A 22,116-nucleotide genomic window follows, 5' to 3' on the forward strand; every position below is an offset into this window, starting at 1 on the left:
TCCAGTCCATTGTTGCGGCCATAAATCAATCAATCAATCAATCAATCAATCTTGTGCCTGCAAGACTAGGGGGTGGACAGAAGGCGGACAAGGACCTGCTGGTGGCTCTCTGGGTGATTTGCAAAAGATCAACAAGGACTTTTAACTCCCAGCTATTTAACGGGAGCAGAAAACAAGTGACTCTCCCTCACCCCACAAATTGATAATGCTCAAACGAAAGGTGTAACTCAGAGTGGAAGTTTGAATGGAAGGACCGTGAGCTCCACTTGGTTCAAAGTAAATTCCTCAGAACTGGAAGTAAGCGTCATTTGCAACAAGCTTCAGTGAGCAGGTCTCGGTTTTACCCAGAAAAAAGCAGGATCTACTCCCTTTTCAAGACCACGCACTCGTGAAACTTGAAGCACAAGGGAGCACAGAACTGGCCTACGGAGCCCTTCAGCCTCTGCGATGCACGTCAGAGTCCGAATGGACCGGCAACCGTACTGACAGTCTGGCGACGGCCGTCCCTCACCAACGGGTACCTTCTCTTCGGCGAGCTGCAGCAGCTGCCGCTTGGCTTTCTCCACCTCTTCGCCGGGCCCTCGGATGGTGACCTTGTCGCTGCCGGAGCCCTCGGAGGGGAAGTGGATGTGCACCCCGCCACAGTCCTCCATGATGGAGCGCACCAGCCGCCCCTTGGCGCCGATCAGCGAGTTGTGCAGCTTGGCCGGAATGGATACATCCACCTCCTTTATGTTAGCCTGGAACGGAGGGGGTGGCGGGGGGGGGGGAGAGAAGAACGGGAGACAGCGAGGGCTACCAAATGTGCTTTCCAGGTACAAGGGCAGAAGATGGATCGTACTCTGGACATGCGCATCACACCTTCTAGGCAAACCTCACGGTGGCCAACAGGCCACATAAGAGAAATGAAATAATGAAAGACTGACAAATGGCAGGAGCCAGGGACTAAACACCGGTGAATGGCGAACAAATGAAAAAGGGGCCCTTCCGCGTCGTCATTAAATGCTTATGAGAACAAGGCAGATTTTGTGTGGCCTCTGAGACCAGGAGAGGCCAGGCGAACAGGATGTCCAAATTGGTAGCTCCCACCCCTTTCCATTTTCAGAAATACTAGCTTCAGGAGGCAGTGTAACAGGAGGAGGAGATGCGAGTCAAAGTGGGCAACTGGAATAGACAACAAGGCTAACGAAAGCCAAAGACAATGTGATGACAGCCCTTGAAAGAACATATATTGCTCTTCAGGCCATGCAAAGGACGGCTGGTGCTGCGTTCGGTCTCTCTTGTTGAACTGGATCTTTTTTCCAACGCTAAGCTAGAGTATCTTTGGAATAAGGAGCGCTGGTTTAAGTTCCTGCTTCACATACAATAACCAGGGCTACCCATTTTGGACACAAGAAGAGCACTCACCTGTAAACCTTCAAGATTGAAGTATCCAAACACACACACACACACACACACACACGACGAAAGAAGGGCAGTGGGCCCATGACTAAGCCAGGAACCTAATGCCCTCTATTGAGCCATTCCATTCGCGTGTCTTCAAATATTTACAGGTATTTCAAGTATCCAAATAAAAATAACCGCCACACTGAGCTTTGAATGGCATACTTAAACCATGCTAAGTAAAAGCAATTGATTTTTCCTTCCCCTAAGCAACTATTTCTGTACTTTCAGTTATAAGCGTGGCATGTATTTACTCAACAAACCTAAAAAGGGCCAGTTACACCTGCTGTAGCAAAGCTCCCATCGGCCGGAGCAGTTGAGAATTAATAGCAATGTCCACACGGACTGTGTCCCACCAGTAAATGAGGCACCTGGAAAAGGGTGTCCAGAAACGGGCATCCTAAGAAAATCGAGGCTGAGGGGCAGGTCCATGGCGGAGACGAAATGGGGTGCTTTGGCCAGTCTGGCCCCGGCTGTTCAGGGCTGGCAAGACCAGCACTGGAACTGGGCCCGGGAGTGAAGGAGCTGCCCAAGGCCATCCCTCGGTACAGGCGTAACTATGGCCTGGCTGCTAACAGAAAGTCGGCAAGGGTCACTGCCCGTCCACACCAACACCCCCAGTTTGCGTTACAGACTGGGACTGTGTTCAAGCCAGTTTCCTTGGGCTCTGGAAAGACTCAAGAGAAAGAAAGTGTTTCACAGACCCACCAGCTCCCTCTGGATGGCCAGGATGCGGCCCCGGGCACTCTCACAGTTGGCCTTCTTCCCGGTTATGAGGATCACCTCCGAGTTGCTGTTTTCTGTGGGGAGGTCAATCTTGGTATTGGTTTCCTCTCGAATCTATTGTGAAGAGACAACATCAAACCCCGGACCCTCACGGCTAGACTACTGCAACGAGCTCGACGAAAGCAGCCCCCGGAGGTGGCTCGCAGGCTGGAAGCAGGAGGAGGGGTCGGGATGGACGGCCTCCTGGGCTGGCAGCAGCCGCTGCCAGGTACCTTAAGAGCAGGGCTCGGACTGGCAGCCCGCAGTGCTTTTGCTGCAATGGAGTATCATGCAGCATTGTACGCGCGGGCTCCTAACCAGCTTGGGCCTCCACCTATGGACCTGTTGGCGACATACAGGTGTGTGAGGGGGTGTCACACGGAGGTGGGCAAAGACCTGTTCTCCCCTGCAGAGGAAGGCAGGGCGTGCTCCAACAGAGCAAAGCTCAGGGAGCCAAGGTTCCATCTGGATGCCAGGAAGCACTTCCTGACAGTCCGGACCCCGAGGGTATGGAATGGGCTTCCCCGGGAGGTGGTTGAGGCCCCATCGGTGCGGGTGTTCAAAGACAGGCTGGACATGCACATGGTAGGCATGTCGTGAACGGAGCCGGCTGGAGCCGGGGGTCAGACTAGATGGCCAGGAGACCCCTTCTGACTCGCTCTGTTTCTATGTTTCTCCCGCAAAATGCTTCCTTCCACAAGGAGTGGGAATCCAGCCTTCCCTCAGGTGGACCCCGCCTGATACGTTGCAGTGCCATGTCCATCAGCCCCATTAGCAGGCCAGGGCTGATGGGAGTTGTTGCCCAAAACATCCCGCGGGCACCAGGGTGGGGAAGGCTTGCAGAGAGCCCGATCCTGCCATGCCGAGGGCAGGGCTGTCACGCTGGGAGAGGCCTCGACCCTTTACCTTTTTGATGTTGGCACCTCCTTTGCCAATAATGTTTTTGTGGAACTGCTTGAAGATCGGAACCGGGAGGGAGAAGCTGTTCTCGATCTAAGACACAACGGGAGGGAAACCTTCTTCGATTAGGAAGCTGACATGGGGAGAGACAATTAGCTGCCCTATTTGAAATGAGGCTTGGGGGTGGCACAGGGGTCTCTATCAACCACGGCACACAGGGAGGAGGCCGAATCTTCTCCCACCACAGCCTAGTAGTCCAGTCTGGCTGGCCCAGACTCCGCAGCTCGGGAGTGCTGGAACCATGTTCCACAGCACCTCGCAAACTTGGGCTCTTTCGCCCGAAGGGTAGATCAGCACCGACACCACTCTGCTGGCCGCCGCCGCCACCTGCAGCCTGCGCCATTCCAAGGCATCCTTACCTGGACATGGGAAATGCACCTGCCTGAGCAACCATTTTGGTAGATGCTGGACAGGACCAACACCAAGACACTTCCCACATCCTGCCTTCACTCTCTACGCCCCATCTGTTGGGTAAGAGAAGGTGTCTCTCCTCCACTCCAAAGCCATTCGACAACTGTTTATTCTATTCATCATGACATTTATATCCAGCAGTTTTTCTAAGGAGCTCAGGGTGGATTCCCCTCCTCTTCACGTGATCCCGTGAGGTAGGTTAGACTGAGCATCCGCCTAGCTCACACTCACTCAATAAGCTTCAGGGCAAAGTGAGAAGTAGGACCCCAACTCTCCTGAATGGAAGCACAACACTCCAGCCACAACGCCACCCTGGCCTGGCACCTGGCGCAATACCACACCTGAGAAAGCAAGCACAGCTGTGCTTACCTGGAAGCGGTGGGGGGGGGGGGTTGTCAGGCCCTTAAAGGACGCAGTGGCCCCGACCCCTCCCACACAAAAGTGCATCCAATCCCCTGATGCTTTTTATTGCTTTATATGCACACATTTAGGGATAACTGAGGTATTTATTTCACAGGGAGCTAAGCCAGCTAAATAATGTCTCATCCAAATCACCTCGCCCCCCCGCCCCCCAAATAAACAAAAACCGTCAATTGATTTGCATCTTGACTGAAATCATCTCAACCTGATGGGAAAAGATGGTCGCATTTTGATCCCCATGTAGGGGAAGAAAGAGAGAGAAAGCGGGGACGGGACTGCTGCATGGCAGAATAAACCCTTCTCTCCGTGCTGTGAACAGCCTCGAAATTTGTCTCCTTGCCCAGGAACTACACCAGGAAAAACCCTTCCACGGCCTCACAGAGGACTAGCGGCTCTGCAAAATGGATCCAAGGGCTTGGGAAAGGAATATCCAACTGGGGCTGACTGGATCACGGCCCTTCCGACGCCCCCGCCTGGGAGACCAGCGAGGTGAAACTCACCAGCTCCGCAATCACTTTCTGGAGGTACTTGGAACACTTTTCCACCTCATTCTTGGGCCCGCGCAACTGCACAATGTCGCTCTTCTGCGAGGGGTCGGGGAAGTTGATGATGACCTGTGGGAGAGAGCAGGGAATCCGCAAGTGGAGACTCACAGTAAGGCAGGTAGACCAGAATAGAAGCGCAGAGGGACAGCGGTGCTGGAGCAGGCCAAGGGTCCTTCTAGCCCAGCATCCTCTTTCGTGGCCCACTAGGAAAGGGACGGGCGGGACGGAAGTACAGCCACACCGTCCCAGCCAGGATCCGCTTTCTCCTCTACGGATTCGGCCAGCCTCCTTTCAAAGCTCTCCAACACGGCACCCTGTGGAAGGGCGGTCCGTTATCTAGCCACAAGCTGTGGGGAGGACGACTTAGTTTAACTTGTCCAGAATCTCCCGCCAACGAGCCTCACGGAAAGACCCCGCAGGATTCTCACATCACGGCAGGGAGAACTCGCCTATCTGCTTTCTCCGCACTACACTTTGTGTTCTGTGTGGCTCTCTCATGTCTCCCCTTCCTCGCCTCTTTTCTGGGCCACGCCATCCCAGACGGTTCTGCCTTTTCTTCACAGGGGAGATGCTCCAGTCCTTTGATAATTTTAATTGTCCTTTTCTGCACTTTTCCCAGCTTGGCAACCTTCTTTTCAAGAGGGGGCGACCAAAGCCGCAGAGCCCTTTGTGTCATGCACAGAGATCACAAAGCTCCATACAGCGTATCCCAACCGTGGTCGACCTTCAGTTTGATCTCGGCAGTTCTACTTTACCAAAACATGGACTTTTTTAATTCACAGCATCCACACGCTGGATTGCCATTTTCGCAGATCTGCCTGCCCAGATCCAAGATTCGTTTTCTAGGTCAGACACCACCAGCACGACAAGTTGGTTGCGTGTGTGAGTACGCGCACATCACTTAACACCTGGTTGTACTCAGCTGCATTTGCCCTTTTGATGCCCCTTCTCCGACCCTGCAGAGATCCTTTAGAAACTCTTTTTGTTTTAACCCTGCCAAATAATTGGATGTTATCAGCAAATCTGTCCGCCTCAGTCCTAATTCCAGATAATTAGAAAGCTGAAAAGCACGGATTCCAATACCGAACCTTGTAAGGCCCTCCTGTTTACGAACTCTCAACAAGGGTAATTTACCATTAATTGCTACTCTCTGCTTCCTGTTCCCTAAGCAGCTGCTGATTCAGACCTTTCCTCTTACTCCACAACTGCTCAGTTTGTTAGAAGTCTTTGGTGAGGGATTATTTTGGAAGTTCCAGTGACTAGCAGATCACTTATGCTTACTAACAACCCGCAAAGAACTAAAAAGTTCTTGAGACTTGACTTACCTTTGCAGAAGCCATCATGCTTTTTCAGCAGGTATGTCCTTCTATAAACTACTACTTTTATATTTTATAATATGTTCAGCTAATTAACCTGGAACAGGTGCTCCAGGTAAATGGCTTATGATTTCCTAGCTCCCCAAGGATCCCTCCTGAAAAACTGTCATGATGTTAGTATGGAGGCTGATCTTCTAACTAAAGTATTTAACATGTTCCTGAGAACTGCAGTGTTACATTTGAGTTCTTTAAGGGGTCTAGCATAGGTATCATCAGGGCCTGGGGATCTGTTCATCTTCCATTTGTTGACAGGGTTGAGAATTTTACCTTCTGTCATTCCTGTCAGCTTCAATTCCTCAGACTTGCTTCCTGAAGTTCAGGAACAAGAATCTGTTCTTTATCCTCAGATGTGCAGATAAAGATAATTCACTAAAGTCTCTCCATTAACTCCTTATCTTCCTTGAGTACTCCTTTAATTTTGCTATTACCCAATGGTCCAAGTGCCTCCCTAACCGGTTTCTTGCTTCTGATTTAAAGCTTTATTTATCTTTCATTTTATGTCTGCTTTCATATTGGCCCCAGAAGAAAATATTTCTCCACCCATTATAAGCATTATTTTAAAGATTTTATTAACTTTAAGTGGTCAACAGATTGTTATAAATCATGTCCAATCACTGTTAAATTATTATTTTATTTATGTAGTTATTTAAAACTTTTATATGCTGTCATCACATGCCTCGGCATCTCGGGACAGCACACAACACATACAATTAAAAACAATAAAACAATAAGAAATTCCATAAAATATTATATAAAAACAAAAAACAGAAAAGCGACTGTTAACGATAAAATATTAGTTTTTAAAATAGCAATTAAATAAAAAGGTTTTAACCTGGCGGCGAAAAGAATATAAACTCGGCACCAGCCACACCTCTCCAGGGAGCACATTCATTGTTATATATATATTTAATTGATGAACTTCAGTGATTACATTGAATTTACTATTTTGTAAATTTAAAATGGCTGTATTTTCATTTTTTGATTGTTGTCTGCTGCCTAGAGTGCCCTTTGGACGACTTGGCATCATATAAATAAATAAAAATAATTAAATAAAAATAATATTTCATTGTTGGTCTGGATGTTATTAGCAATATGTTCCTCAACGCTGTTGGTCTTGTATTATTAGTAATATGTTTGCCAACCTGTTTTTTGCGTCTCCTTTTTGCAAGTTTGTGCTGCCTCTAGTTCTCCGCAGGTAGACAAGATTTCTGGATGCTCAAAGAGCTTTTCATTAAGCGCTCCTCTATGGAAGAGTCATGTTAAGGTTTGAGCTTTATAAATTATACCAGGTCAAACCAAGCTTGCATGGGCCTGCCTGTCATAAACGTTTCATGTTGCTTTCGCCTGCTTTCCCTGAGTAGCAATAAGTGAAGGCAGGAACATTTTGCATTCTCACATAATTCAGCCAGGCATCACCCAGATACTTTCAAACCTCTTCATGTTCTTAAGCGCTACAAACTTTTCTTTTAAGAAGCTGAGATTCTCAGCAAGAATTCTACTTCCAACACAGCAATAGGCATTGCATGGCCCAATTCTAGTCCAGCCTGTTTCCAAAGCTACAAAAGTAGACCCTTTGGCCAAGAACCACTCAAGGTGTGCACAGAACAACTTTAAAAAAAAAAAATCCTGGTTTTTAGCAATGCTGCCCGCAGATGTGCCCACGCTGCTCCATCGCTCTTGCTTGGCTTCTCTTCCCAGCAGAAGCACAGGGCACTATTCCCAGGCTGAGGGCAACATCTGAACTCAGAAAACAGAGTTGGCACCAGAGCTGGTTTAGCTGCATTAACCAGCCTGCTGGCTCTTCAACAACCACCAAAGGGGTTTCTGTTTAAGCCCTGGGTTGTTGTCATGTGTGAACCGAGTCTCTGTGCCAAAAGCATGGGTAAGAGCTGCAGATTACGGCTGGAGGAAGCCTCAGCGGCACGTGCTTGGAAAGAATCTTTGCTTACCTCTGGGAATTTGTCGCGGATCTCCTTGATTTTCTCACCTTTCTGCCCAATGATGGTCCGATGAAAGCGCTGCTCGATGATGAGGTCTTTGGTGCGTTCGTTCTCCTAGGGGAGGCCCACAAGCGTCAGCGGCATCTCCCGCTTGGCCTGGAAGTACCCTCTGTGCTCACGAGCAGACCAGCTTGGTGAAGGCAGGGCAGAAGGAGCTCAAGCGCTGCAAGGGGCTTGCAGAAGACTGTGCGGGGGCCTCCCAGGCCCACCTCCCTTAATCCCTGCCATCAGGTGCACATGTCTGCTGTGGCAGAGCTCTGAGCATCTGCTGCCCTGTGCCCATGCCAAGGAGGGACGTCACGGACCGAATACTGTGAGCTGGCCCCTTCTCTCCTTGCTCCAAAATGCAAGGCAACCCTTTCCAATGTGGATCTTCATCACGGAACTTCACAGCCCTAACAGGACAGTGTAGCTCAAGCAGCCTTTTATGAGGCTGAAAAGACAAGCCTCTGCTCATGGAAAGAGTTGAACCCAAGTGGGACGCTTCTCCCTGGTCCTTCCCTTTAATAATGCTGCAACTTTGCCCTCAGGGTGGTTCTCGCTGGTGGATGACCAGCTGGTGAGATTGACACAAGCCCTCCAACTCATCCCCCTCCCCCCAATGCTTCATTGGGGATCAAGGATTGGGTCCTGCAGCTGCTCTCCCTCCTCTGCCAAATGCCCCCCTCTCTTCCAAACCAGGTCTGCAGACATGGTTGGCCTGGGAAACTGTGGGAAGGGGCTTCGAGGACTCCTGCCCCCCTTCCACCATGCGCTTCTCCTGTCCAGACTCTGAGGACTAGCTCCCTGAAAAGTCAGCCAAGCATGAGTGCCTGGCTCACTCCCCACACTGAACCCAAGACCTTTGGCACACGAGGCGGGCGCCTCATCTTGCTGGGATCTGCCGCAATGGTCCCTCCCCGCCTCACCTCCTCCCCCCCCCCTTCATGCCCACGTCTTCATCCATCTGAACCCCAGTGTGGGAAAGGGTAAGCGGAGACGAGGGTGGAGCAGGTCGCTGGCCTGCCTTACCATACGGGCCGCCATTTCCAGCAACTCCTTGCGGGCCAGCTGCACCCCCTGTGGGTCCCCCTCGATCCGGATGAGGTTGCTCTTCTCGTTGTCGGGCGGGATGCGGACGGAGACTTTGTGCTGCTCCTTGATGCGGTTGACTGCAGGGGAGAGGACAGAGAGAGGACCGGGCTTTTGCGGATGCTTCCTTTGGAAGACGGGCAAAGGGGAAAGCGCTGGATGAGGTGTAGGGTGACCAGGCTCAAATCCCCCTCGGCCACAAAGTTCACAGGCCAGTCACTTGCGCTTTCAGTGTAACCCACTCGCAAGGTCAGTCACTGCAACGTTAGAACATGTGGGGGAACCATCCCAACCGGCTTAAATAAAATACAGAAGGGATGAGAGCAGCCCCCTGAAAGGGCTGGTGCCCAGTCGGATCTGGGATTAGGAAAAAAGGACATGCCACCGGGCTTCTTTGGGAGGCGGAAAGAGATCTGATCTTTCTGACAATCCCGCCCTGCAAACCTGTTACTAGCAATAGGACTAAGAGGGCTGCGTTTATCTTCCGAGCGCCGGTACCGAGGAGGAGGAGGTGCGGTCTCGAGATCTCCAGCTCTTGGGACTGGAAATGTTTCTAGCTTTCCAGGTTTGCAGAAGCGGGCGCAGAATGGGGGCAAGGAGCGCCTGACGGGGCTTCACACCCCGTGACCGCGCGAGGCAAGGGCAGCTGCCAAGCGCGCGCGTCTTGGCACAGCAGGACTCACTGTTGGCGCCGTTCTTCCCTATCAGGTGGCGGTGGAACCGCTGATCGATGAGGACTTCTGTGTAGTCCATGCGGCCAAGCTGCAAAGGAGGACGGGGGTCAGCTTTCCTCCGGGACAGAGAGCGGGGTCTCTGAGGCCAGCCCGCACTTCTGCCAGGCATGCGGCACTGACAGCCCAGTGAGAGATGCCGGGAAGGGCAGGCCAAGGCACATCTGGGGGGACAAACCCAGAACCAGCACGCATGCTCACCAGGTCCCGGATGATCTCTTGTATCTGGGCCTGAGCCAGCTCCACCTCTTCCGTAAGCCCCTCCAGCGTGATCTTCTCGTCGCCGTCCGTGAATTCGATGTGAACCTGGAAGCAGATCGGGAACGTGATTCTGGGATGCCAGCGGCTAGAAGGCAAGTGAAGGAGCGTCCCAGTAACCAAGAAGACACTCTGTAGCACGGGGTCTTCTAAGCACGGGGACTCCTTACGGCATGTCCATATATTGCCACTCTACTGCGGCGAGTGACAATTGCCTCCAAGCGATCAGTCTTGGCTTAGTCCAACCAGCCCAACATCCTTGGACATTGCCAGATGATGGACAGAGCTTTTCTTCTACCAATAACAACGCTTTATTTATTATTTATTGTTAAAACCATACACTGTTCCAATAGTCCAGTATGGAGCTTTTCAGAGCAGTGTATGAAAAAAGATGAGAAAGAATAAAATGCAATGAGTACAAAAGCAATAAAGCCACAGTGGCTTGGCTCAGGAAGGCTTCCAGAAAGGGAGAGTTTCCAGGGGGTGCCAAAAAGAATGCAGTGTTGACACACGCTCAATCTCTAAAGGCAGGGCATCCCAGAGAAAGAGAATCATTTCAGTGGAGGTGCTTCTCTGGAAGGACTCCATACAGGCCCAAGAAATGCCATCTGATGATCTCGGGGACTGGGAAGGAAGAAAGGCAGACGGGTAACCTGTTCCCAGGTTGTTGAGGGCTTTAAGCCTCAGGCCTGGCCCAGGAGAGAAGCAACCGCCTGTGCGAAGGAGTCCCAGGGTATACTAAAACATGCATGGTTGAACATGCCCAGAATAATGGGCTCAAGTTACAGGAATTCCTATTCCAGCTAGATATCAAGAAGGACTTCCTGACTCTTGGAGCAGTACGGCGGTGGAACCCATGAGCTAGGGAAGTCGGGGGCTCTCCCACACGAGGGGCATTTGAGATGCAGCTGGACAGCCATCCGAGAGGGATGGTCCCACTGGGATTCCTGCACCAAGCAGGGGGTTGGACCCGATGGCCCCTTCCAGCGCTACGATCGTATAAAACCTGTGTCATTTCCACTCAGCTTCCTCTAGTTGCAAGGCGATCGCATCAGGAAAACTTGCCTTTGGGAGCTGCTGGGTGATCCTACCAATGTTCTGTCCTTTTTTTCCGATGATAAAACGATGTAACCAGGCTGGGGCCGTTACCTCAGCTGCCATCACACTCTTCGCCTGGGTGGGGGCGACAGAAGAAGGGATTCCAGGGTCAATGCGCCATCTTGGCCTCGAGGAGATCAGGCTAGGATGGCGCTTCCCACGCTTAAGGGGACATCCTGTTTGGATCTCACACTGGTGCACCTCTACACTCGCCACGGTTTCACAGCTCTGCGGACTGTGCCTGGCCTGCTGGTGTTGCTTCGTTCGTCGGGGTATGCACGCAGAGCCCCGGGAGCAAGACACAGTGGCTCGCGCAGGTGTGGAACCCGCAAGCAAGGCTGAGCGGGGGGGCCTTTTGATGGAAAGGATCATGGTGCAGGGCAAGGAAAAGCCAAACGGATCCCCTTCAGCAGCTTTGTTTTAAAACCCAAGGACGACCGTGGCGTCGGGGGAGCAAATGCGAGAAAGGGCTGGGAGCCTCAAGGAGGAAGGAAAAATCGAGACGACGACGACGACAAATAACGCGGTTCCTTAAGACAATGACATCTCCCCCAGGATGGAGTTTCAGACCCAGGGGGAGCTTTCGTTTCCAAGTTACAGAAACTCCTCTGGAGGGAAATGCCACCCAAGGCTTCTGTTGGACACCTCTTCCCACGGGGCACCCATCCTGCCACCCGCCATTATCAGGGGGCCAGCACAAGCGGCTGCTTCCAACAGCTGGTCCTCTCTATACCTTGGCATAGACCTGAGTCAGGGCTGGGCCCAGCTTGTCGGGCTCGCCCCGGAGGATGATGGTTTCCGAGCTGCTTTCGAGGGGCGGCATCTCCACGGAGACCCCGGTGGTATCCAGAATCTCCTGCAGGGTGTTGCCCTTGGGGCCGATGATGTATTTGTGCTGGGACTTCTTCACCTCCACGGAGATGGTGGTCGTCTTGCGCTTCTGAGAGAGAAAAAGGCCGGCTGCTTCACGGCACAGAACTGCAGGACGTTCCCCATGTTGGGAGCCTCCCAGTATTCCCAGGGGATTACTGACTGCCTGCCCTTCCACCCACCTGGCCCAACAATGCTGAAACGGCCGTTTTCAAGACCTCATACACTTTGGAACAGCATAAAAAGTAAGAGCTGCAACACTTAGCCTGTTTGGTGATTTAAAACCCATTAAAATACTTTTGAGCAAGCTCTTATCCATCGAAGGGCAGATGGAAAAACCGACCCACCCAAAAACCTAACGGAACTCGAACTACCTCTTGCAAATGCCGCATAAAGAGGAGCCCTTTTGGATAATCACTGTAGAACAAAGCATGCTTTTTCTGCAAATATAATCAGCATTTCCCATCCTTTATACCAACCCATTCAAAGACAAATGGTAAAACTACACTGTAGCCACCCAGTATGAAAGGAGCATGTATGCAAACAGGGCCACACTTTCTTTTAAAGTACACAGAAGCAACAAATCAGCATGTTTTGCCCTTCTATTAAAATAATTTGGAAGGGTTTTTTTTTACATTTATTACATACTATTACTTGGTGCATTTCCCAAGGCACTTATGACCTTTGCACTCTTCCTACCATCATGTCACTACAGATTTCCTGTGCTTCCTGGCGTACTTTATTATCCTAGTTTTCTCTCTGAGTACATCTTTCTTCAGAAAAATACAGGTAAAAGACGCCCATGTCCATGTACTGCTGTTCCATCCAGCCATGGGAGGGAGGGAGGGAAGGAAGGAAGGAAGGGACACGAAGTGATATTCCATAATACCAGTGACCTTGCCCAGCCTCACCCCAACACGTTTGCATCTGGGAGAGAAAGGAGCACAGCTCTGTGGAAAAGAACGTTCTCTGCATGCAGAGGTTTCCGGGCTGGAATCCTGACACCTCCAGGAAATGGAGAGCAGAACCCAGAGGAAGCGCTGGAGCATTCCCTGCAGTCACAGGCTGGAGTGTATGCAGGAGGGGTGGGACAGAGTACGTGGAACGGGCCACTCTCCACACCCGTGATCCTGCTACTGGGCGCTCAGGCGAGTCGCGCCAGCCACTCTCCTGGTCTGGATTTGCAGCAGCAGGAGAAAAACCAGCAGGCCACTCCAGTGTCCTGTGTGAGGAACACCGCCAGCCAACACGGCCGCTTCTTGGATGGCAGGTGGCAGAAGCTCTCTGCCCTCCTCGCTCGGCCAGCTGGCTGCTCTCTCGCTGGCTCAGCTCCTCAGCCACAGGGCTCCCAGGAGAAGGCAGGTGAACTCGCACAGGAGCCCTGCAGGTGAGGCGCATGGCTGGAGCGGGCAGACGCACTGGCTGGCCCAGCAAATGACGGAAAGGCCAGCCGGCCCAGCCCAGGTGCTGCTGCCGCCTTGCTTGGGCTGGGCCCTGTGCGGCTGGCAGCCAGACGTGTCGGCTGGGGCATGCTGGGAGTTGTGGCCTTGCCCCTCTGGGGGGAATCACGTGAGGAGCAGGAATAAGCAACACCGTGAGGCAGCCAGCGCCACTCCGCTCGGAGCTTCGTAAGCACGTTGGCATCGCCTCGCTGCGGAGCCGCTCTTCTGTGGATTCATCCCAGTGCAAGCATCCGAATATTCAAGAGCTCAGCATGATCCAAGATGCTGCGGAAAACGCACGGAATGCACCCGGCCGCCTTCCCCAGCAGCGACGGAGAGGCTCCCGCACAGCTGAGCCTCTTCGGAGCCACCCACCTTGTCCTCGTAGATCTTGCGGATGCGCAGCAGGGCCTGTGAGACGGGCTCCTTCTCGCCCGTGATGATGATCTCATCCTTGTTGACGCTGGGTGGTGGGATGTTGATGCGGGCCCCCGTCTCCTGCATGATCTCCTGGACCACTTTGTTGAAGGCTCCGGCAATAAAGGGGTGGAAGGCCTTCTCCAGGGTCAGGCGCTCCACCGCCCGCTTGTCCTGAAATGTAACGGGAAAGCCGCTGATGCGTCGGAGAGCAAAGGCAGAAGCCACCTTTGTACCCTGAGGGGAGGTTTTGATAAGCTGGTTTCCAGGGGGGAGACTGCTGCTTCCAGAGAGCCACCCAGTTGCTCTTCCTTTCCTTTCATTACAAGCTTCCTTTTGCAGGAGAGCGCTGAAATTTATCAGCTCCTCTCCGTAGGAGAAAGCTGAGGTCAGGGCACGAGAACCCCAGCTCACCTCTCTCAAAAGAAGCAGGAGACTTAATGATTGGGTACAAAGAGCCACGTTCAGAGCTGAATTCTCTTTCAGAGAAGGTCTGGGGGTGCCACCCAGGCCTGACGGCGTACGGAACAGGCCACCAACATGAGCTCGTTTTAACTTAAACCTCCTTCTGCCGGGAGCTCAGCCTGAAAGGAAGCACTGCAAGGTTTCAGAAGGCAGGCAACAGTTGCCTGACTTCAGAAACCACAAAACCATCGGTGGTTAGGAGAAAAGGGGTTGACTTTCTGGGAAACATGGGGAGGGGGCAAATTTGATCCCTGGGTCAATATTTCTGCCCCTCCAATTTAAATTGATAGTTCAAATACAGTTTGCAAAGAACTCTAGATTGTCTTTATGGAAGACAAATTACATCATAGGTATCCTTCATTCTGAAATCAGGCCTTTTTTTGAACCTCACGAAAGGACAAATGGCAATGAAGAAATCCTGCGTATTGTCTTAAAAAGAGGATATGCAGGATGGAGTGACTTGCCGCAGACATCCTTGGAAGGCAGTCGGTACAGGAGGGGTGGCGGGATTCACCGTTCACCTGCTCGGCCGAGATGAGCAAGATCTCGTGCCGTGCTTTTTCGATGCCTTCTTTGGTGCCCGTGATCTTGATTTGGTTGCTGGGGTCCTCAGGCCGCGGGATGTTGATCTTGGTGGCCGTCTTCAGCTCGAGCTCCTGCAGTTTCTCGCCGTTCTTGCCGATCACAAAGCGATGGTGTTCCTTGGGGATTGTGACAGTAGCTGAAGCCTGCGGAAGGGAAGGTCCTGGTTACCTGAAGGAGCGCTTACATCCATATATGCCCAGCCACCCCTTGAGATCGGCGGGAGAGGCCCTTCTCCGGGAACCCTCCGTGAAAGAAATTAGGAGGGTGGGTACTCGGAGGAGGGCTTTCTCAGTGGTGGCGCCTAAGTTATGGAATGCGCTCCCCAGAGAGGTCCGCCTGGCGCCGTCGTTATTTGTTTTTCGGCGCCAGGCGAAGACCTTTTTATTTAAGCATCATTTTAATTGTTAACAGTATTTGCTTATTTTATCTGGCCAGGGTGACTTATTTTATATTGGTATTTTTGTATTTTCAACTTAATGTTTATATTTTTTAATTTAATGTTATAATTATTTTTTAACTTATTATTGTAAGCCGCCCCGAGGCCTCAGCGAATGGGGCGGCATGCAAATGTTTTAATAAATAAATAAATAAATAAATAAATAAATAAAATAAAGGTGCCTTGCTACGAGACCGAAGCGTCTGAACGTGGGCCGCTTGCAGGCGGTTCGACTGGCATGCCAACAAGTGACAATGCTAATGACCGCTGGAGATGCTGAACTTCATTCCACCAGCTCCTGAGACTGGGAAGAAAGCTGCTGTCTGCTTGGGAAACCACCTCACAGCAGCCATCAGCTTGGGTCCTGGATACCCGAAGGAACGTATCTTCCCCTATATGTCCTCACGTCCCTTAAGATCGGCAGGGGAGGCCTTGCTCTGGGAACCCTCTTTGAGGGAGGTATGGAGGATATCCACGCGGAGGATATCCACGCGGGCCTTCTCTGCGGTGGCACCCAGACTATGGAACATGCTCCCCAGAGAGGTCTGCCGGGTGCCAACCCTCTATTTAATCTCCATTTTAACAACTAATATTATTTTATTAATATTGCTAATTTATATACAGTCACAATTTATTTTTATTACTTTTATGAATTAAGAGAGGATATACTGTGGAATTTTATGCTATTTACATAGCGTTATCTACTGTGGAATTTTATTCGTGCAAGCCGTCCTGAGGCTTTAGCAAAGGAGGGCATACAAATGCCTTAAATAAACAAACAAACTCTCCTCACTCTTTATGATGTTGATAACACCGTGGTTTTCACTGCCGCTGTTGTGTGCGCTCAGGCAGATGTTACTGATCACTCTGGGACTTAGCGGTGGTCATGTCTTTGTATGTTTTAAAAATCAAGTTGGATTTATTGCAAGCACTTCTCCGTGCAGTTTTGGGGATGTGGAATTAAATCTGTACTGATACAAAGAGGGTGCAAATCTCTCTGCGCCACGTGACCAAAAAGTGAGACCAAGATTCCTGAAACTTGCTAAAGAGGCCCTGGAGGTGTGTATCTCGGGGTTATTTTGTTTTTAAAGCACACGATTCATTTTCATTAATTTAAACGTGCCTTCAGCCACCGGGGTCAGAATTCCTTAACCGGCACAGAGCTTTGCCATTCATTCCAGCAGAAGCCAAGGGAGGCAGCTAAGGGGCAGTTACAGATCTGCCCCTCCCGAATAGCCCCTCACTCGTTGTGCACTGTGAGAGGGGTCATGTCGGTGAGGTTTCCCTCAGACGGGGCAACGACAGCGAGTCCTGCTATGGACAACTCTGCAAGATTGCCTGAAAGCGTTGCTGGGTTAAAACCAACTTCTGCAAAAACAAGATCTAAAACAAATATTAATTCCCTGGGGGCAGGTGGGTGGGAAATGCAGCTGCCAAAGCGTTGAGGAGAGGAGAGGAGAGGAGAGGAGAGGAGAGGAGAGGAGAGGAGAGGAGGGGAGGGGAGGGGAGAGGAGGGGAGAGGAGGGGAAAGGCTTTCTGTCCACCTGGGTCTGAAGCCGAGCGACGATTTCCTTCCGCGCTTTCATGACGGAGTCCAGTTTTCCAGTCACCATGATGGACAGGCCCTGGTCTTTGGCCAAGGAGAGCTCAATGTGAGCCCCGGTTTTCTGCATGATGTCCACGCACACCTTGGCCTCGTCACCTTCTCCGAACTGGCTGTTGTCCTTGTAGCGTCGCTCTTCCAGGGGGACATGAAACACCTGCAAGAAGGACCCAGGAACACGTCCACAGGCTACAACATTTCTACTTGCGTACAAAGGCAGCCCCTGCTAGATCCGGGCAGAAGGGCAGCTGAGGCCTGGATCCTGCTTCCCACAGAGGCCGGCCAAGTCCTTCTGGAAGCCCAGCCAATGCCCATTTTCCCTCAGTCTCAAACACAGAGAAGCAGATTCTTTGCCGCCCTACTTCGTGACCATGCCCTACAGCCATTTACTCCTGTGTAAAATTATCTAATCCTCTTTCCGAGGGATCACTGTGTCCTACGACAGGAAATTCCATACACTAAAGAGGTGTTGTGGGGAACAGTCTCCCTTCCCCATCCCAAATCTACTCTCCATCGTCTTCATCACTCCCTCCACCACCATGCAAGGTATTTTAAGCACCTGCTCTCTGCAAAGCATCTTTTTTCCTGAAGCAAAGCTCACAGCGGTTTGGCACGGCTGCATACAAAGAACCAGACAACCCAGGAAATGATATGCATTTGTTGTTACATCCAAACCCAGGACTTAGGCTTAACTTAGCTCAACGAAACCAGGGTTGCAAGCCAGCAAAACCCTCATTAAATGCAAGCTTACAGATTCAGACTTGTTATTCACCAGAATCGTGTGCCTGGATGTAATGCAAAGTGAACCTTTCCTAGCTGGAGCGACTTTGCTCAGACAGTTGAAGAACGTCACCATGTACTGTTCCTGTTTGCAGCATTATGAAGCCAAGATTCCTGACGTAAAGTGACGTGCCGTTTTAGAGCACTAGCTTCTCGTTCATTTTAATTTTCTTCTCCTGCACTAAAAAGCACTGTGTTCTGGATGTAGGACAAGGGAAATGTTGTCGTGACAAGAACAGGAAGGAAAATTGTTTTAGCACTCCCATCTATTTTCCTGGCAATCCAAGTCCCTGGCATAATCCAAGGCATATAAGTATCTTAACCCAGTTTTTCTATCTTGTAGTTCATAACCAGCTTTCTGTGCCTGCTGCTTACTTTGGCTACATGAAGAGCAAGAAGGGAGAATATTCCAATTAGCACTGCCAGCGGGGAAGCTTTTAATGCCAAGAGTTGTTCGGAGAAGCCGTGCCCATGACTGAAGCGAGACTGTTTGAGACTCAGCTCCACAGGCTCACCTGGGTGATGATGGAGGATTTGATAGGCCGAATTTTGTTCCATACTCCTGTCAGCTCACTGGATTTCTCCCCCGGGGCTCCCTTTTCAGGAAGTGGTGGGAAAGCTTCCAGATAAGTGGGGATGTAGGCCTCATCCTCCGGGACACCACCTGTGCAGCACAAAGAGAGAGAAAGCACATGCACATGAATAAAAACAACGCCATGGGCAGGAGAGAGGGAAATTTACCATGCGACCCACGAAAGGAAAAATGGGAAGGGAGTCAAAGCCTTGCTCCTCCTTAGGAAGGCTTCTAAATATATTGATGTTGATGTGTAGGACTTTCAACAAAAGGACGTATCTGGACTGGAAGGGAAAGGGAGGAGACATGGTCAACTTCATTTATTCAAGTCAGTGTGGTGTAGTGGTTAAGAGGATGGGACTGGGACTCAGATGATCTGGGTTCAAGTCCCCGCTCAGCCATGGAGCCAGCTGGGTGACTTTGGGCCAGTCACAGACTCTCAGCCCAACCTACCTCACAGGGTTGTTGTTGTGGGGTAAGATGGAGGAGGAGATGTAAGCTGCCTTGAGCCCTTTGCAGGAAAAAGGCAGGATATAAATCGAAAAATAAATAAAAGTCTCACTGGGTTATTTCTTATCCACCTGAACATCCATTACTAAGAAGGCCTTTATGGGAAGGGGCTGGGTGCCAGCTTAGGATCTTTTTTCTTTAATTCACTTGCATCAAAATCCAGCTGCAATACTGGCAGAGTCCATTATCTGATGATCCACACTTTGGGATGACCAGATCCTCACAAGCACAGCCCACAAGTGAGCTTGCGTGCTGGTTTCTAACTTTTTCCAGAGGTGTAGCACCAACAAGAACAGGCCTTAAGGAATCTTAAACAGATGATGCCTCGGGCTTTTAAGAACTTGAGTTCATTTCAAATGTAAATTTCTGCTGGCAGGCAAGCAGGCGCCCAGGCACACAATTGCGAGGAAAAATGTAAGCAGTGAGGTCAGGGGAGCCTTAAATGCAAAACAGAACAGACTGACTATCATGTTAAAGCTTAAGTGCATGTAAGCTAGGTATGAGTGAGCTTACACTGACACTGACAGCTTATCATTGATAGAGAACAAGACGCTTCAGTGGTGGCCTCTGAATAAATCAAATAAATAATAAAACTGGTACGCTACATACTGTAGCAGGATAACAATTCTTGATCTGTATCATTATTACATTTGTATCCCACCTATTTCATCTCGTGAGGAACCTTCCTTTTACCCTCACAACAACCCTATAGGGTAGGGGAGGTTGAAAGGCTATGACTGGCCCAAAATCTCCCGGTGAGCCACATGGCCAAGTGAGGACTAGAACCCGGATCTGTTGAGTCCCGCTCCAACACGCTGAACTGCTCCCCAGAGAGGTCCGCCTGGCACCGTCGTTATTTGTTTTTCGACGCCAGGTGAAGACCTTTTTATTTAAATGTCATTTTAATTGTTAAAAATATTTATCTGGCCAGGGCAACTTCTTTTCTTTTCTTTTATAACTTCTTTTATATCGTTTATATTTTTTATTTATTTTATATTATTAATTTTAATTTTATATTGTTATTTTTGTATTGTATTGTGTTGTAAGCCGCCCCGAGGCTTCGGCAAGGGGCGGCATAGAAATGTTCTAATAATAATAATAATAATAATAATAATAATAATAATAATAATAATAATACACCACACTGGCTCTGTGTCATCATGGAAGGCATGGGTGACACCAGGGAACTCGGCCTAAGCTCAGCAGCTTCACCCTGCAGGCTCTCTCTGTATTCAGGAATGAACAGAGTTCCCCCGGGGAGCTGAAGCCCCCTTTCTGCACACCGATCCCTCCCACGTGCCTTCATATTTCTTCTTGCATGCACAGACTGCTGCTGCTGCTGCTGCTGCTCAGCAAGCGAGATTCCGAAACCGCGGTCCATCCCTTCTGCCCCCCAACCCTATCGACGTTCCCCTGCTCCGCCGAAGCACCCCTGCCCTGAGGTTCCATCCCTCTCACCTCGTGCTTCTTCGTCCCTCAGGCCGCTGCGGTGCTCAGCAAAGCTCTCGGGTGTTAACACAGCTACCGAGCTCATTGTTTCAAACCCAGATTTGCGCGTTTCCGGTATTCCACTATTTGGGTGGGGAGGGAGCCAGGAAAAGGAGAAAGGAGACACATGCAAGGAGTTAGGCCGAGCAACCTGGGTTCTCTTTTAGGGAGCAGCCACATCTCCCAACACATCCTCCAGCCCATTTCACTGTGACCCCAATACCTTCAGCAAGGAGGGCCTTCTACCAAAGGTAGAACTGCCGGCAGTGGATGGCTTCCCAGGAGCTCCCCCCGCCTGCAGCAACGCAGCTGCAGGCCAGAGGGAGGCTGTGGGGCAGCGAAGCTCCAGTGCACCTTACTAGAAGGGAGCAGGACTGCGTCATCTCCTGGAAACACGCCACACGCCCAGGCAGTGGGACAGCACCGGACTGTGAGTGAGGGCGAGTAGAGCAGCTACACCACCCTCGGCCCGTTTTACCCTGTTTCCTTGCCTATCCTGAGCTTCTCTGCACCCCCAAAGCTCCCCCAAATCCAGTGGCCTAGAGCTTGGGCGCTTAGTCCTCAGCAGAAGCAGACAACTCAGAACCAGAGGTGCTGGTTCTGCTAAAGAAGGTATGTGCAACCTCAGCCCAAACCCAGACCTCCTGGAATGTCCCAGACATCTCCCACGCCTGCTCATCCTGCCAACCATTTAATGATTTCCCCACATTTTGGGGCAAAATGCCTCTCCGAAAACTTAGTTCTGGGCATAAGAGCTTTAAGCGAAAAGAGGATGGCATTTTTGGAATCTGAGCTCCACCTTGCTCTGCCTATCCCACTGCCCAGCAGTAAAATGAACTCCTGATAGGTTTTCAAAATTAAAGCTGACATTCTTCAGCCTTCCAGAGTGGCACCTCTGTCAGAAGCAAGAAAGAATTAGAAGTCAACTCTCCACTTCTGGCTTAGGACATGTGCTAGATGTTCCAAATCAGGTTTCCTCCCATACCTCACCCTTCCTTCCCTGACAAGGCCCATGAGGCTCACACATACCTGCAAAATGGTCAAGTGCCAGAAGGGTCCGTCCGGAACGAGGCTACCTGTGGCGCTTCAGCGTGACGGCAGCTTTGGTCCTTCAAGAAAGATCAAGAACGGTCAGTCCCCATAACGAGTGAGACAAAATAAGTCCCAAGAACTTAAGGTTCCAGAGAGCTGAACCAAGGAGATCTCTGAGCAGGATTATACTAAAATCCAAAACGGACTGTCCTTGGGTAGCTTCTTCTGCGCTGCTCATCATTTCTGCCCATTCCGAACACATTCCAACGATCAAAACCATGCCAGGACACCTTGTTTTTCTAACCAACCCTACCCTGGGGCACACCCCTAATCCTAACATAGCGGTAAAGCACCATTGAAAATAATGCGATCTTGAAAATGCCTTCCCTGAGTAGCTTTTTCTTCACTACTCATCATTTCTGCCCATTCTGAACACATTCCAACCATCAAAACCATGCCAGGACACCTCGTTTTTCTAACCCTAACCCTAGCTTGGGGCACACCCATAACCCTACTATAGGGGTAAAGCACCATTGAAAATAATGAGATTTTGAAAAAGCCGTCCTTGACTAGCCTTTTCTTCATGCTGTTCGTTCCTGCCCATTCTGAACATGTTCCAACCATCAAAACCATGCCGGGACACCTCATTTTTCTAACCCTAACCCTACCCTGGGGCACACCCCTAACCTGAATATAGGGGTAAAGCACCATTGAAAATAATGCGATTTTGAAAAAGCCATCTTTGGGTAGCTTTTTCTTCACTACTCATCATTTCTGCCCATTCTGAACACGTTCCAACCATCAAAACCATGCCAGGACACCTCGTTTTTCTAACC

General features: G+C 50.6%; 1 protein-coding gene across 3 annotated transcripts in view; it reads right to left on the reverse strand.

The window, feature by feature from the left end:
• The window catches only part of LOC123018929 (vigilin-like), a 60,644-nt gene that overhangs the window by 12,500 nt on the left and 26,028 nt on the right, over window positions 1-22,116 (reverse strand). For all 3 annotated transcript variants that reach the window (XM_044421407.1, XM_044421408.1, XM_044421406.1), the window contains exons 2-17: window positions 21,278-21,357; window positions 20,219-20,331; window positions 18,192-18,340; window positions 16,838-17,053; window positions 14,794-15,000; window positions 13,766-13,981; window positions 11,812-12,018; window positions 11,046-11,153; window positions 9,924-10,028; window positions 9,675-9,753; window positions 8,932-9,071; window positions 7,870-7,974; window positions 4,500-4,613; window positions 3,115-3,201; window positions 2,152-2,283; window positions 522-740 (exon numbers count right to left, since the gene is read on the reverse strand). In XM_044421407.1, the coding sequence (XP_044277342.1) occupies window positions 522-740; window positions 2,152-2,283; window positions 3,115-3,201; window positions 4,500-4,613; window positions 7,870-7,974; window positions 8,932-9,071; window positions 9,675-9,753; window positions 9,924-10,028; window positions 11,046-11,153; window positions 11,812-12,018; window positions 13,766-13,981; window positions 14,794-15,000; window positions 16,838-17,053; window positions 18,192-18,340; window positions 20,219-20,294 (2,160 nt within the window). In that variant the 5' untranslated portion in view covers window positions 20,295-20,331; window positions 21,278-21,357. The remainder of the gene's footprint in view (window positions 1-521; window positions 741-2,151; window positions 2,284-3,114; window positions 3,202-4,499; window positions 4,614-7,869; window positions 7,975-8,931; window positions 9,072-9,674; window positions 9,754-9,923; window positions 10,029-11,045; window positions 11,154-11,811; window positions 12,019-13,765; window positions 13,982-14,793; window positions 15,001-16,837; window positions 17,054-18,191; window positions 18,341-20,218; window positions 20,332-21,277; window positions 21,358-22,116) is intronic.

The sequence above is a fragment of the Varanus komodoensis genome, unplaced genomic scaffold (assembly GCF_004798865.1).
Source record: "Varanus komodoensis strain SLA01 unplaced genomic scaffold, ASM479886v1 scaffold119, whole genome shotgun sequence".
In the NCBI taxonomy this organism is placed as follows: Eukaryota; Metazoa; Chordata; class Lepidosauria; order Squamata; family Varanidae; genus Varanus; species Varanus komodoensis.